At 41.6% G+C, this 16,109-nt stretch overlaps 1 protein-coding gene across 1 annotated transcript in view; it reads left to right on the top strand.

Annotated features, from left to right (window-relative positions):
• MYO10 (myosin X) overlaps positions 1-16,109 on the top strand; it is a 230,000-nt gene that overhangs the window by 170,509 nt on the left and 43,382 nt on the right. The window contains exons 20-22 of the mRNA XM_044295842.1: positions 9,930-10,054; positions 10,880-10,994; positions 12,539-12,645. Of these exons, the coding sequence (XP_044151777.1) occupies positions 9,930-10,054; positions 10,880-10,994; positions 12,539-12,645 (347 nt within the window). The remainder of the gene's footprint in view (positions 1-9,929; positions 10,055-10,879; positions 10,995-12,538; positions 12,646-16,109) is intronic.

Raw genomic sequence — 16,109 nt, 5'->3', positions numbered from 1 at the left:
TATTTATGGAGACCGGCATACTCTACACTAGTCTTGATAGCCCCTGCAACACCAGAGGATGTGCTTAGTTAAGGATGAGGAGCACATCTTGTCATAAATTAAGGGCATCCTCCAGCCGGCCTTGTATCTAGAATGAAATCTTTCCATTGTCACCATTTATGCCATCAAACTGGCACTAGTGATGATAAATCTTCCAGGGCCGATTCCTCTGCCCATGCCACTCTCTTTTTCGTAACGTGCCAAGGGTGGTGTAAAAATAGCATTTACACAAAATGTTTTGTTGAAATGGCATTTAAAAAGTCACAAACCAGCGGTTTGCCATTTTTTTATTTATTTTTTTGCGTAGGAGCAATGACACCCACAAAGTGTAATAAAAAATTATCCCCTTAATTCTCAATATTCTCTCTTTTGTGGAAACATTTTTACACAATGACATATTAAAGGGGTTGTGCAGCCAATAATATTAATGACCTATCCTCAGGATAGATCATGAATATCTGACTGGTGGAGGTCCGACTTACGGCACCCCCAGAATCAGCTATTTGATGAGGAGGAGGCGCTTGTACAAGCACTGCTTCCTCTTCAAGATTACACTGTGCGTTGTCTCGCTTGCAGCGGTGGTGCAGTGTAATTATACGTGCTCATCCCATTCAAGTAAATGGAAAAAGCACTTGTAATTACACTGCGGCACCAAGACTTCCAAAACGATGCACATTGTAATCTTGAAGAGCAAGTAGCACTCATACGAGCACTGCCTCTTCTTCAAAACAGCTGATCGGCAGAGGTGCAGGGAGTTAGACCTCCACTGATCAGATATTGATGACCTGTCCAGACGATAAGTCATCAATATGTACTGACTCTACAATCCCTTTAACCACTTCAGACCCGCTAGGTGAAACCCCCTTCATGACCAGGCCACTTTTTACACTTCGGCACTACACTCCTTTCACCGTTTATCGCTCGGTCATGCAACTTACCACCCAAATGAATTTTACCTCCTTTTCTTCTCACTAATAGAGCTTTCATTTGGTGGTATTTTATTGCTGCTGACATTTTTACTTTTTTTGTTATTAATCAAAATGTAACGATTTTTTTTGCAAAAAAATGACATTTTTCACTTTCAGCTGTGAAATTTTGCAAAAAAACGACATCCATATATAAATTTTTCGCTAAATTTATAGTTCTACATGTCTTTGATAAAAAAAAAATGTTTGGGCAAAAAAAAAATGGTTTGGGTAAAAGTTATAGCATTTACAAACTATGGTACAAAAATGTGAATTTCCGCTTTTTGAAACGGCTCTGATTTTCTGAGCACCTGTCATGTTTCCTGAGGTTCTACAATGCCCAGACAGTAGAAAACCCCCACAAATGACCCCATTTCGGAAAGTAGACACCCTAAGGTATTCGCTGATGGGCATAGTGAGTTCATAGAACTTTTTATTTTTTGTCACAAGTTAGCGGAAAATGATGATGATTTTTTTTTTCTTACAAAGTCTCATATTGCACTAACTTGCGACAAAAAATAAAAAATTCTAGGAACTCACCATGCCCCTCACAGAATACCTTGGGGTGTCTTCTTTCCAAAATGGGGTCACTTGTGGGGTAGTTATACTGCCCTGGCAATTTAGGGGCCCAAATGTGTGAGAAGAACTTTGCAATCAAAATGTGTAAGAAATGACAGGTGAAATCCGAAAGGTGCACTTTGGAATATGCGCCCCTTTGCCCACCTTGGCAGCAAAAAAGTGTCACACATGTGGTATCGCCGTACTCAGGAGAAGTTGGGGAATGTGTTTTGGGGTGTCATTTTACATATACCCATGTTGGGTGAGAGAAATATCTTGGCAAAAGACAACTTTTCCCATTTTTTTATACAAAGTTGGCATTTGACCAAGATATTTTTCTCACCCAGCATGGGTATATGTAAAATGACACCCCAAAACACATTCCCCAACTTCTCCTGAGTACGGCGATACCACATGTGTGACACTTTATTGCAGCCTAGGTGGGCAAAGGGGCGCATATTCCAAAGTGCACCTTTCGGATTTCACCGGTCATTTTTTACAGATTTTGATTGCAAAGTACTTCTCACACATATGGGCCCCTAAATTGCTAGGGCAGTATAACTACGCCACAAGTGACCCCATTTTGGAAAGAAGACATCCCAAGGTATTCCGTGAGGGGCACTGCGAGTTCCTAGAATTTTTTATTTTTTGTCACAAGTTAGCGGAAAATTATGATTTTTTTTTTTTTCTCTTTTTTCCTTACAAAGTCTCATATTCCACTAACTTGCGACAAAAAATAAAAAATTCTAGGAACTCGCCATGCTGGGTGAGAGAAATATCTTGGCAAACGACAACTTTTCCCATTTTTTTATACAAAGTTGGCATTTGACCAAGATGCGCAAAGGTGCCCAAATTCCTTTTAGGAGGGCATTTTTAGACATTTGTATCCCAGACTTCTTCTCACGCTTTAGGGCCCCTAAAAAGCCAGGGCAGTATAAATACCCCACATGTGACCCCACTTTGGAAAGAAGACACCCCAAGGTATCCAATGAGGGGCCTGGCGAGTTCATAGAATTTTTTTTTTTTTTCGCATAAGTTAGCGGAAATTGATTTTTTTTTTGTTTTTTCTCGCAAAGTCTCACTTTCCGCTAACTTAGGGCAAAAATTTCAATCTTTCATGGACTCAATATGCCCCTCAGCAAATACCTTGGGGTGTCTTCTTTCCAAAATGGGGTCAGTTGTGGGGTGTTTGTACTGCCCTGGCATTTGAGGGTCTCCGCAATCATTACATGTATGGGCAGCATTAGGAGTTTCTGCTATCCTCCTTATATTGAGCATACAGGTAATGAGATTTTTTTTTCCGTTCAGCCTCTGGGCTGAAAGAAAAAAATGAACGGCACAGATTTCTTCATTCGCATCGATCAATGTGGATGAAAAAATCTCTGCCAAAAAAAAAAAATGGAGGGGAAAGGCGTCTGCCAGGACATAGGAGCTCCGCCCTACATCCATACCCACTTAGCTCGTATGCCCTGGCAAACCAGATTTCTCCATTCGCATCAATCGATGTGGATGAATAAATCATTGCCGGGATTTTTTTTGCTTGCCAAAGCATAGGAACGCCGCCTCCTCCTCAGCTCGTATGCCTCGGCAAACGTATCTGTCACTGCAGAGGAGAAAATCCCGTCTTGCAGCGCCGCATACACCGACTTGCGTGTAATCTGACAGCAGCGCAATGCTTCTGTCAGAATGCACATCGGTGCTGCAGCTGGTCGATCGGTTGGTCCACCTGGAAGGTAAAAAAAAAAAAAAAAAAAACAGGCCACAACGCAATAATTTTATTAACTTTGGAACAGAACATGTAACTTTAACTTTTGGAACTAAACATTAACCTGTTTGCTTACCTGTTTTTTTTTTTTTTTTACCTTTATAGAACAAACCTCTCCTTCCCCATGGGACAATGTGCAAAGCGCAAATCACCCAAAGATGTGGCGAAGTGCGTTATGCACTTTGTCCCATGTGAAAGGAGACGTTTGCAGCAGCTGTGAGTTAATGGGCCCTAATAGCCCTGTGTGCCTATCCTGGTGAGATGATCCCTATGCTAATAGTGTACCTGTGAGTGGTACTTCCGGAAACACTCTCCAAAGCATAGGGCAGGGTGGTCCGGACAGTCAGGACAGAAATAGCGGGTGTCACGCCTTATTCCACTCCTGCTATAGACACGACATTTTTTTCGGGGTGGCGGTCGGTTTGAGGTACCAGCAACGACACTGGGGAAGTGTCGCTCGTGTAGACGGCTAACTACACTGGTGGATGGGGCCACGGAACCTCCTGGATACAGGAGGTTCGCGATGATCTCTTCCTGAAATTTGAGGAAGGATCCAGTTCTCCCAGCCTTACTGTAGAGAACAAAACTATTGTACAGAGCCAATTGAATTAAATATACAGACACCTTCTTATACCAGCGTCTGGTGCGTCGGGAAACTAAATACGGAGACAACATCTGGTCATTGAAGTCGACCCCTCCCATGTGGAGGTTATAGTCGTGGACTGAGAGGGGCTTTTCAATGACACGGGTTGCTCGCTCAATTTGTATTGTCGTGTCTGCGTGAATGGAGGAGAGCATGTAAACGTCACGCTTGTCTCTCCATTTCACCGCGAGCAGTTCTTCGTTACACAGTGCGGCCCTCTGCCCCCTTGCAAGACGGGTGCTAACGAGCCGTTGGGGGAAGCCCGCGCGACTAGTTCGCGCGATACCACAGGCGCCAATCCGTTCTAGAAACAAATGCCTAAAGAGGGCCACACTTGTGTAGAAATTGTCCACATAAAGATGGTACCCCTTGCCGAATAAGGGTGACACCAAGTCCCAAACTGTCTTCCCACTGCTCCCCAGGTAGTCAGGGCAACCGACCGGCTCCAGGGTCTGATCTTTTCCCTCATAGACCCGAAATTTGTGGGTATAGCCTGTGGCCCTTTCACAGAGCTTATACAATTTGACCCCATACCGGGCGCGCTTGCTTGGGATGTATTGTTTGAAGCCAAGGCGCCCGGTAAAATGTATAAGGGACTCGTCTACGCAGATGTTTTGCTCTGGGGTATAAATATCTGCAAATTTCAGGTTGAAATGGTCTATGAGGGGCCGAATTTTGTGGAGCCGGTCAAAAGCAGGGTGGCCCCTGGGACGGGAGGTGCTGTTATCACTAAAGTGCAGGAAACGCAGGATGGTCTCAAATCGTGTCCTGGACATAGCAGCAGAGAACATGGGCATGTGATGAATTGGGTTCGTGGACCAATATGACCGAAATTCATGCTTTTTTGTCAGGCCCATGTTGAGGAGGAGGCCCAGAAAAGTTTTAATTTCGGAAACTTGGACTGGTTTCCACCGGAAAGGCTGGGCATAAGAGCTTCCCGGGTTAGCGGTTATAAATTGTGTGGCATATCTGTTTGTTTCGGCCACAACTAAGTCTAAAAGCTCCGCAGTCAAGAACAGCTCAAAAAATCCCAGGGCCGAACCGATCTGAGCTGTCTCAACCCGAACTCCAGACTGGGCAGTGAAAGGGAAAACTACGGGTGCGGCTGAAGTTGGGGACTGCCAATCAGGGTTTGCCAGCACCTCTGGGATTCTAGGGGCTCTACGGGCACGTCTTTGCGGTGGCTGCGACGGGGTCACTACTGCACGTGCCACCGTACCAGCTTCAACTGCCCTTCTGGTGCTCGCTACTTCACCAGGTTGTACGGCAGTGCTGGTACTAGGTCCAGGAAGGGCTGGGCTGCTGGTGTATGCCTCACCACGTAATCCGACAGCACCAGCCCCACTCTGCTGCTCTTGAAGCGGATCCTGCGCAACCTGCGGTCTAGCGACACGGGGCCGGGTACGCCTGCTGCTATCAGGGACCTCAACCTCCTCGTCCGAACTTTGGGTCAGAGAGCCACTGCTTTCTACAGGTTCGTATTCTGACCCGCTGGATTCATCAGATGAGGGTTCCCACTCCTCATCCGACTGGGTCAGAAGCCTGTAGGCCTCTTCAGAGGAATACCCCCTGTTAGACATGTGGGCAACTAAATTTAGGGGTATTCCCTGAGACTACCCAAGAAAAAAAAGCAAGCCTGTCTTACAAAGGGGAGGCTAGCGAAGTACCGGAGGCCGCTGCGGTTGATAAAAAATATCAAAACTGATTTTTTTATCGCCGCAGTGCGTGTGAAGTGAATGTGCAGTGATCAAAAAAAAAAATTTTTTTTGTCACTGCGGTGGGGCGGGCGTGGGCGAACGCACGTGTGGGGGCGACCGATCAGGCCTGATCGGGCAAACACTGCGTTTTGGGTGGAGGGCGAACTAAAGTGACACTAGTACTATTATAGATCTGACCGTGATCAGTTTTGATCACTTTCAGATACTATAAAAGTACAAATGCTGATTAGCGATACGCTAATCAGCGAATAACGGACTGCGGTGCGGTGGGCTGGGCGCTAACTGATCGCTAACTACCTAACCAAGGGACCTAAACTATACCTAAAACCTAACGGTCAATACCAGTGGAAAAAAAAAAGTGACAGTTTGCACTGATCACTTTTTTTCCTTTTCACTAGTGATTGACAGGGGCAAGAAGGGGTGATCAAAGGGTTAATTGGGTGCTGGGAGGTGATCTGGGGGCTAAGTGTACTGTAGTGGGTACTCACAGTGATGATGTGCTCCTCTGCTCCTCTCCTGGAACCAACCGACCAAAAGAAGGAGCAGAGGAGCACAGCAGCCATATAACCCCATCATATTTACTAATATGTGGGGTTAAATGGCTGCTGATTGGATTTTTTGAAAATCATCAACCTGCCAGCCAATGATCGTGGCCGGCAGGTTGATGACGAACTTCTTCTTTGAATTTTGCCGGCCCGCGATGCGCATGCGCGGGCCGGCATACCCGGAAATCTCGCGTCTCGTGAGAGGACGCACCGGCGCGAAGACGCAATCCTGCGTACGGCGGTCGTGAGGAAGTTAAAGGGAACCTGTCACATTGAACATGGTATTTGAGCTGCAGACAGCATGTTATGGAGCAGGAGGAGCGGAGCAGATTGATATAGAGTATTGTGGGGAAACATTCTGTACAACCTGTAATTTATACATGGAAATTCCTGCTTATTCAGATTTTTGAAGTCAAAGGAGGCTGCCATTAGTGATTGACAGCTATCTCTGTATACACAGTCATGGTGACAGGTGCCCTTTAACAAAGAAAATATGGCATGCGCATATGAAAATCACCATAAGATCTCCACAGTCTACATAGTGTGCTAGGTAGTAGTAGTCAGAGACATGCAGAAAGCTTCTGACCGCAGTTCAGAAGAAAAACCTCCCTGTAAATAGTTACAGATTTCAGATACAAAGAGGCCATTATTATTAACAATAAACTGTACTTGAACTTGCATGTTTTATTTGCACAAGTCCTTAGGAGACCTCACATAACATCTAGAGGTGCTCAATACTGCAGAGCCACGCGTTATGAGAGAACAGCAAACGGTCACTTCTAAGGGGAAGGCTATAGACCATAGATTGTATAACCTTTAAATATATATTGTATTTGCTGGTGTTAAAATAAAAACAATATAAAGTCACCTAACTCATTATACAGTATACTAACCATATCTCATCTCCACCCTAGGATAGGAACCTGCGCGCTACTGTACATTTGTAGTATAGGATAGATGTCAGTTTTCAGGCATCAGGGCGTAGCAAGAACATGGCCTTAGTTGTTATTTGGGTATTTTAGGCTTTTTTATCAGCCAATTAAAAAAGCAACACAGAATTGATAGGGTATTTCCTGTGTTATTAGGTAAATTGTCAAAAATGGCAGCAAAACCTGGTCTCCATTGTATATGCAGCTTGTTTACTTCAGTGGGTTGGTCCATGAACATTTTTATCACCTCTCCACAGGATAGGTGATTGATGCATGTTAGCTGGGGATTCAACCGCTGGGACCCCAAAAATCATAAGAACAGGGGTCCCCAATTCCCCTGCACTTAAAGAGTGGTAGTGCACATGCATAGAAGTGAATGGAGTAGCAGGCATGCATGGACACTAGCATTTCGGTCACACAGAGGACTCACGGACCCTCATTTTGTGATTGATGAAGTCCCAGTGTTTGGACCCTCAGACATGAAACATTTATCACCTATCCTCAGAGTGATAAACGCTGTTTGCTGGCGAACCCCTTAGGATGAGAGAAGGAGAGAGAGAAGTTTAGGTCCCTTTTAAAGGAACCTTCCTACAATGTGTTATGCCTAGCCCTGAATCGGCAGTGCATGAAACAAAGATTCAGAAAGCACCAGAGAATCGGTGTTAGGCTCCATCTTTCAAAGATCTGCGCTAGGTATAGGAAAGTAAATGAGTTTTTCATGAAGTATTGCTTACAAGATGGCACTATTGTACATGAGCTTAACCAAAACCTGTATCTTTGATCATAGAATTGACAGTGTATACGTTACATGGCTCTTTTAGGTTCTGCCAACTACTATAACCTTATTCTTCTCTGCATTTGTATAGGTTGTATAGTGTTTTCGGCAATTTGCTTGGTTAGGGCAGTTATGCATTTGCTTAATTCTTGTCGCTGTTACAGTATGTCAGGGGTCAGGGTTTGGTACATTTTGTACTCAGACCGGCATACTTGATCGCATAGTAAATGACAGAACAAATAGAGGCTCTGATTTATGATCCATACAAGAAATAACAATGTCAATCAGAGATAAGAGGTGAATGCATCGCATTGTGATTCTGGGACAAGGAAGAACAAGTGGGTGTATGGAGTGGCAACATGTATTATACCATACAGACATTTTGTACTCTTCAAAAGTATGTTGAAAATGTATCGAGGCAAAATGAGAAACAACAAGGTTAGATACCACTCATTCTGCGCCCATTGACTTCTCTGGGTCAAAGAGGCCCCTGAGAGATGATCACAGTCTATACAATGACCCATGAGACTGGGAAATGTTACTATGGATACTGAGCATGGCTGTAGTGTTCATTATATCTCGGCCTCTTCATTTCACTGGCGCAGGTCATTCTACAGCTTGTTCTTCATGTAAATGTAAGTCAGGGGACAAATCCAGTGCCAGATGCCGCTGGCTCTTTAGTATTCAAGGTAAAGTAATGTCTTCTCTCAGTATGTATCTAGAAGGACTGCATTTCTGGGAAAGCTTTATTTAGGTACATTATTTAGTCACTGGACTGATTAGGTACAACTGGAAATGGTGTACATGATGCATTGAGATCTATATGTGTGTATATATTCATGGAAAGGTTTATTTATTAGGGGCAGACTACATCGAGGCTAATACATATAAGAATGTAACATTTTTCATTACATTTTCCTTTCTGGTTGCATTAATGGAAATGTCACCCCAAAAATTTCTGCCACTTTAAACCAGATAGTTTCTGATTGCAGATTTTATTTTTTTATTCCATTTCCAGAACATGATTATAGGGACTGACAACTTGGCTTAGCTGTTCTTAGTAGCATTTAGAAAGTATTAAGAAAATTGCTTTACGGCAGCCACATGGGCCACAGACACAATGGTCAGGAGGGGATCCTGTCTTATCTGTCATTCTAATCCTAATGATATCACCTCTGTGTATAGATAAGGAGGTAACTTCAGTAAAGTGATCTGTATAGACCAAGAAGTGGCGCCTATTCTTAGTGGCCAGTATGAAAACAGCAGGATTTTATGGTTTTTGTTTAAATATAGATATTGGCATGGTAAGTTAAAAATAACATAATCAAAATCTCTTTAACAATATGTTAAACATAAAAATTTGATTTAAACAATAGGTCATTTTTTGATGACACATTTCCTTTAAAGCCTTCTTTCCTTCAGTTTCCTTTCTTTTGCTTCCTTTCCTTATCTTTCCTTCCTCCAAACCCTGCCTTCTTTCTTTCCTTCCCTTCCTTCCTTCCTTCCCCTTTATTCTCTTCCTTCCTTCTTTCCTTTCTCTTCCTTCTTTGTCTCATTTCTCCACCTCCTTTCCTTCATTTTGATTAATTGGCTTCTCATATTTGGGGGTTACTGTTGATAATTCAGTACGTGTCACATGTTGGTTGTTGACTATTAATGTATGTGCATCTTCATATTGTTCCAATTAACTGTTTAAAGAAGACTCATTTGTCTTCATGAAAAACAATACCACCTCTCTAACCATTATGGGATTATGACAGAATATTATCCCTAAATATTAGCCCTCTCCATTTTTTTTTTTAGTTTTTTTTATTTATTTAACCATGGAAGGGATTGATCTTGTGCAGGTGAAGCAGCCTGGTCATTGTTCAGTGGCTGTTATGTTATTGTATTGCTGCAATAAATTGGCATATTTTATTATGAAATAGTAATGCACGATAAATCCTTTTCTTTATCTGTATTAATGTGCTGTTTTCCCTGCTTTTTCTGCAGATGCCAGACCAGTTTGACCAGTCGGTGGTCCTCAATCAGTTAAGATACTCAGGAATGCTTGAAACAGTTAGAATCCGCAGAGCTGGTTTTCCTGTCAGAAGACCTTTTAATGATTTTTGTTTTAGGTCAGTATATTGCATTTCTGCCTTTATGTCCCTATATTTATGTTTAATATTTGCTATAATATATATATTTATTTATAACACAAAATAAGATTAGTTGATAGTTATGTTATATATATATATTTTTTCAGTTATTGGTCATTGCACCTTAACCTTGTCATAAAATGCACCAAAATTTGCACATTTTTGGCACACCTAGTTTTAGACTTATTCACAAATCAAATGCGAGAAAAATAAAAGAATCCATGCACTGCTGGATGTAGACAGAGCAGAGGCCAGATGACGGAGACAGCGGTGGCAGTGTGGAGGATCAGAGCGACGTGGAGCAGTCAATTATAAATCTTCTGTGCCGGGGTGCACTTGATAAAAAAATAATCATTACTCCTGGAAAACGCCTTTAAGTATATTTTGAGGCTATGGGCACACTTGCTTTAAGTGGACTCTAAGATAATCACTCTGCTAGATCATTGATCTCTATATGAACAGATGTCTCACACACAGTCAAAACATATCTGTTTCTTGGTGTGGGATTGATGGCCTGCCATAAGAGATTTCTGAATGGATGATCAGAGAATACGTGCTTGCTGTGCCCCAGACATCTGCTGGCCATAGAGGTCAGTGGCCACCTCATTTCTGGCCTAATAGTCCTTTGCCTCCTGCCAAGAAGATAAGACAAGAGGACAAGCCTACAATGGGTGTTTTCTTGCATATATACAGTACTCTGCTGCAACCTGGGAAGATGTATTTCTCCAGTTATATTGTTTTAAATATATGTTAACCTGGTTATTCTGATTAGTTATTGATTGCCCTCTTTCTTACACTTCCTAGGTATAAAGTTCTAATGAGAAATCTGACCCTGCCTGAGGATTTGAAAGGCAAGTGTGAGACTTTACTCCATCTTCATGACACAACAGATACGGAATGGCAGCTTGGGAAGACCAAGGTAATAATACTATTTTGTATTCATAGGGACGAACAGTAGCAAGTCATAGGTATGACAGTAATTTATTACTCTGGTGTATGGATGGTTCTATAAATCATTGGCTGCTGCTGTGTCCACATTTACAATTCAGTATAAAATCTCTGCCCACTGTAAACCAGAAAGCCTACTCAACTAGTCATGTCCTTATATCATGTTCTAATATTCATTTCGCTCCGGAGGCATATGCACATATAGTCATATAACTCAAGTGTTTGCTCTCTGTTGTGTACTAAATCTCCCTTTTAGATCTATCTTATCTATAATCATTTTCTATGTGAGATCAATAAGTGACAATCATTAACTATAATCATTACATTTCTGGTGCCAAAACTATGGGTCAGAATTCCATTATTTCTGTAATCTGCCGCACAAAAATATTGACTTACATGCTTACAGATTATCACAATTTTGTTAAATCGTGCCAGCATCCAACTTTAAAGGAAACCTGTCACCTGGTTTGGGGCACCTAAACCACCAGCATGTTATGCAGGATTATGGTCCCATCCCTAAACAGAGCAAGCCCACCTGCCTCCCAAAAAAATATACATTTAGTCTGGGACTCTTCTCCAGAGGCATTAGGTGCATGCACAGTTCACCATTGAAGCCATTGTACCTTACTCCACTGGGCATGCACTGCACATCAAACATATGTGCAGTGAAGGGGGGTGCACCATCCTTGGCTTCATTGGTGCAATGCACATGTGACCAATGCAACTGACAAAGAGTCCCCGACTCTTTTCCCAGTATGTTTGAATTTCATTTCCATTATTTGTAGGGACAGATGTGTTTGCTACGGGCAGGTTCCTTAAACTCTAGCTCAGGCATCCTCAAACTGCGGCCCTCCAGCTGTTGTAAAACTACAACTCCCACAATGCCCTGCTGTAGGCCGATACCTGTAGGCTGTTCAGGCATGCTGGGAGTTGTAGTTTTGCAACAGCTGGAGGGTCGCAGTTTGAGGATGCCTGCTCTAGCTGCATAACATCATGTAGTGATTCGGTGCCTCCAAACCAGGTGATATGTTCCCTTTAAAGGTGTTATCTTATCTGAGCAACCCCTTTATTAAATTGAAGCCAAACATGATGATCAGCTCATTGCCATAGTCCAGCTTCAGGAACCCCTAGTAATCAGCAGTTTTCACAGAGGGAGGCTGAGGTCAGCCAAACCTTTCCCCTGCAGCGGGCATAACAGGGGAGGTAGAATGTCACATGGCGGCCATTCAAATGGACAGTCTAGGACCAGAGAAGCAAAAGTTACATTTTGCCTATATCCTTGCCTATTTTCTTGATTTGCCTATATGCTGTAAAATCCAGGAAAACAGAAGCAGCTTGGATAATGCATATACATCTTATACTGGCTATATCTACTGTGGTGTAGAACATCTCTGGAATGAGCGCTAAAAGACCTCAGTGTCTGCTGTCAAATATCTCAGCTCTGAGTTTGCAAAAAGAGAAAAGGAATCCCCACAGCTGAGAAACCAATGTCTGTAAAATGTTATGTTTTCCCAGGTCTTTCTGCGTGAGTCATTAGAGCAAAAGTTGGAGAAGCAACGTGAAGTAGAGGTATACAAGGCCGCCCTGATTATACAATCACACATCATGGGTTTTGTGGCAAGGTAGGTGAAAGACATCATACTGAAGGATTAAGATTAGCCCATATTGTATTCATTGAATCCATTTGCATAAAAATAAAGTGGACATTTATTAGATTCAAAGGGAACATGTAAGCATGAAGATGCAGGGTAATCTACAGGCAGCATGTTATAGAGCAGGAGATGCTGAGCAGACTGATATATAGTTTTCATGGGAAAAGATTCTGTTACATATTCTGAGCTAGTCGTGTTGGCCAGAGTTCCTCAGGCCCAGTCCTCAGAGTCACCTGATGGTCATGATTTGAGTACCTCCCACAGAATGAGTATCTTTGGTAAGTCCTCATGCATGGACACTAATTATCACCTGCTCAGTGCTAAGGTAATCATAAAAACATGACTGGCAGGTGGGTCCTGAAGACTGGAGCTGACTAACACTGGTGTAGGTGATGTATAGGTATGTAACTGACAGTTTTCTGTGTACCGTATTTTTCAAACTAATAAGATGCACCAAACTATAAGAAGCACTTAGGATTTAGAGGAAGAAAATAAGAAAAAAAATATGTCATCAGACCCCAAATCAGATCTCCATTCTTAAGCAGACCTCAGATAAGACCCCAAAATCAGACCAATAAGGTCCATCAGACCTCAGATCAGACCCTCATTTGACCCCCAAGCTCCATCAGCCTCAGATCGAACCCCTATCAGTCTCAGATCGGATCCCCATCAGCCTCAGATCAGATCCCCATCAGCCTTAGATCAGACGCCATCAGACCTGAGATCAAACATTCAGGGCCGGCTCCAGGTTCATGTAGGCCCTTGGGCGACAAATCTCAGTGGGACCACTTGTGGCATTTGTCGAATGTCACCATAGCATCTGAGAGCATCTCAGACACGCCTTCCCCAGCCGAGATTAGCGAAAGCACCCTGTTCTGAAAAATGAGCCGCAGCCTGTACTAGGCTTCCAGGCTCATTGTTAGTATATCCCAGTTCAGGCCACTAGGTGGCAGCACTAAACTGCGATATAGTGATTTTTTTGGGACAGAATAATGGAGCAATTTCCATTTTTCTGTATAAGTTGCAATCTGATAAAAAGTAATAAAAAAGTAACAAAAAAAGTTTAGAAAATATTTAAAAAACTTAAAACTTTAAATCACTCCACTTTCCCCTAAAATGAACAAAAGAAGAACAAATTATGGGCATCGTCGTATGCGAAAACACCCATACTATTAAAATATTTTAAAAAAGTTAGCCCATATGGTGAAGGATGTAAGAGAAAAAAATAAAAAAAAGTCTGATTTGCCATTTTTTCATCACTTTACCTCCCAAGGCAATTGAATAAAAAGTGATCAAGTCATACACACCCCAAAATGGTATTGTAAAAAAAAAAAGACAGATTTCCCTCAAATGAGTCTCCACACATCTCTGTAGACATAACTATAAAAAATGTTATGGGGGTCACCGTGGAGCAGGGGTTCTGTTAGGGTTGTCACCTATCCCAACAAAAAATAATAGTTACACAAATTAAAGAGGTTGGTGTGTCTATTTAAGTTTTATTTAGCCTCTATTTTTGAAATGATTATGCTGGGATTCAAACTTACAGCCTTCTACATAAAAGTCAAGAACCTTAACCACTGGGCTATAGAGCTTTATGTTACCTTCTGTACATGTATTATGTAAAAACATCCCACATATTATGCATTCATATATATCAGAAGTATGATTTTATATATATATATATATATATAGTAATTACACATTTATTTTGTGCAATACATTTTTTTACAATTACTAACAAAAATGTAAAATAATACTTCTGCTGTATAGGAATACCTAATACACGAGAAACTACTATGTGGTTTTTTGGTGTTTTTTTTTTTTTTTTTTTTTTTTTGCACAGTTTAGCGTTGAGCTTCATAGCTCAGTGGTTAAGGTTCTTGCCTATAATGTAGAAAGCTGTGAGTTCAAATCCCAGCAGAAACATTTCTACTTAAATACACTGGGTGCCCCCAAGCATTAAAATTCTGCCCCCCTTGATGTTCATAGCACTGACTCCATATATATGGACATATCCATATATGGAGTCAGAGCTGGGAACTAGAGTCCTGACTGTTCAGTAACACTGGGGGATTCCCTGTACAGCAATCTTCAGCATAGACCTGGGTTTGCTGGGTGCTGACGCTGGCCCTGCAAACATAAAAAAAAATTGCCTCTCTACCCTGGTCTTCCTCCTCTGTGATCTGACTCTTTTCCATAAAACTATATATCAATCTGCTCATCTCTTCCTGCTCTATAACATGCTGCATTTTCATGGGGACAGGTTTCTTCTAAAGGAACACTTTACTTTAAGGGCATTTTATAATTTAGTCACATGGACATATGTGTGATCATTGTTAGTTAGACTCTGGGTTTATGCAGGTGTAGGCGGAATATGAAAGATTTAGGCAGCTTAGGAAGTGACCTAGGGTGCCATTGGGATAGGGGTGCAATTGATGGATTTAAAAAAGAAAAAAATATATGTTCTGCCTTCATTTTTTACCTGTCAGTAGTTCAGTGTATGTAGAGATTGGTGGGGAAAGGATGCAACAGGAGACAATTAAATGGATAATTGTCCATTTGACAACTATCATGCTAAGTTTCAGGAAGAATTGTATGGGCATTGCCATGGGCACCAAGACCTTTTGTCTTGACCCTGGCATTCTGTAGGGAACAATTTATAATTGTCATTAAAGATAATTTTGATTTCCCTGCAGTCCAATATAAAACTACAATGCAAATTTATATGGTTATGATATACACACATGAGCAAGATTCTTGGTACCCTTCGATTAAAGAAAGAAAAACTAAAACCCACAATGGTCACTGAGATAACTAGAAACTGCCAAAAGTAATATTAAATAAAAATTGACAAAAAATCAGCTAATGGAAATCAGACATTGCTTTGAACTGTGATTCAACTGAATAATTTAAAAAAACAAACTAATAAAACTGGCCTGGGCAAAAATGGTGGTACCCCTAGGTAAAGTTGAAAATAATTTGACCATAGTGACATGTTAAATAAAGGTGTGTCATGTAATTATTTACTTTTGTCAGTTTCAAGTTATTTCAATGACCATTGTGGGGTTTTCTTTCTATAACGGAATGGTATTACAATTGTGTCCACATGTGTACTGGGTTTACGCTGCAAATTAATTGTTTTATGTTGGCTAAAAACAATGGAATATACTTATGTTTAAAAATATCCTTTATCCAATTCTGTGGTTGTTGGAGCAAGATGGGGAACTTAACTGTCCGTTGACCCGGCACCAAACTTAATATGATTTTTATGGGTTGGGGACTCCTTTAGTGGAAGACTCTTCAAAGCGACACATTTTGTTTGTTATGAATACTATGGAATTTATATAGCTTATAGCTATATTGCTGTTAGTGTATGTGATGCTTTTGGGAGGACATATTTGTGGTGGGTATGATAATACTATTGGCTTGTCCTC

The sequence above is a fragment of the Bufo gargarizans genome, chromosome 5, assembly GCF_014858855.1.
Source record: "Bufo gargarizans isolate SCDJY-AF-19 chromosome 5, ASM1485885v1, whole genome shotgun sequence".
Taxonomy (NCBI): domain Eukaryota; kingdom Metazoa; phylum Chordata; class Amphibia; order Anura; family Bufonidae; genus Bufo; species Bufo gargarizans.
The sequence above is the reverse complement of the archived record's forward strand: the minus strand, read 5'-3'. Positions and strand labels throughout refer to the sequence as shown.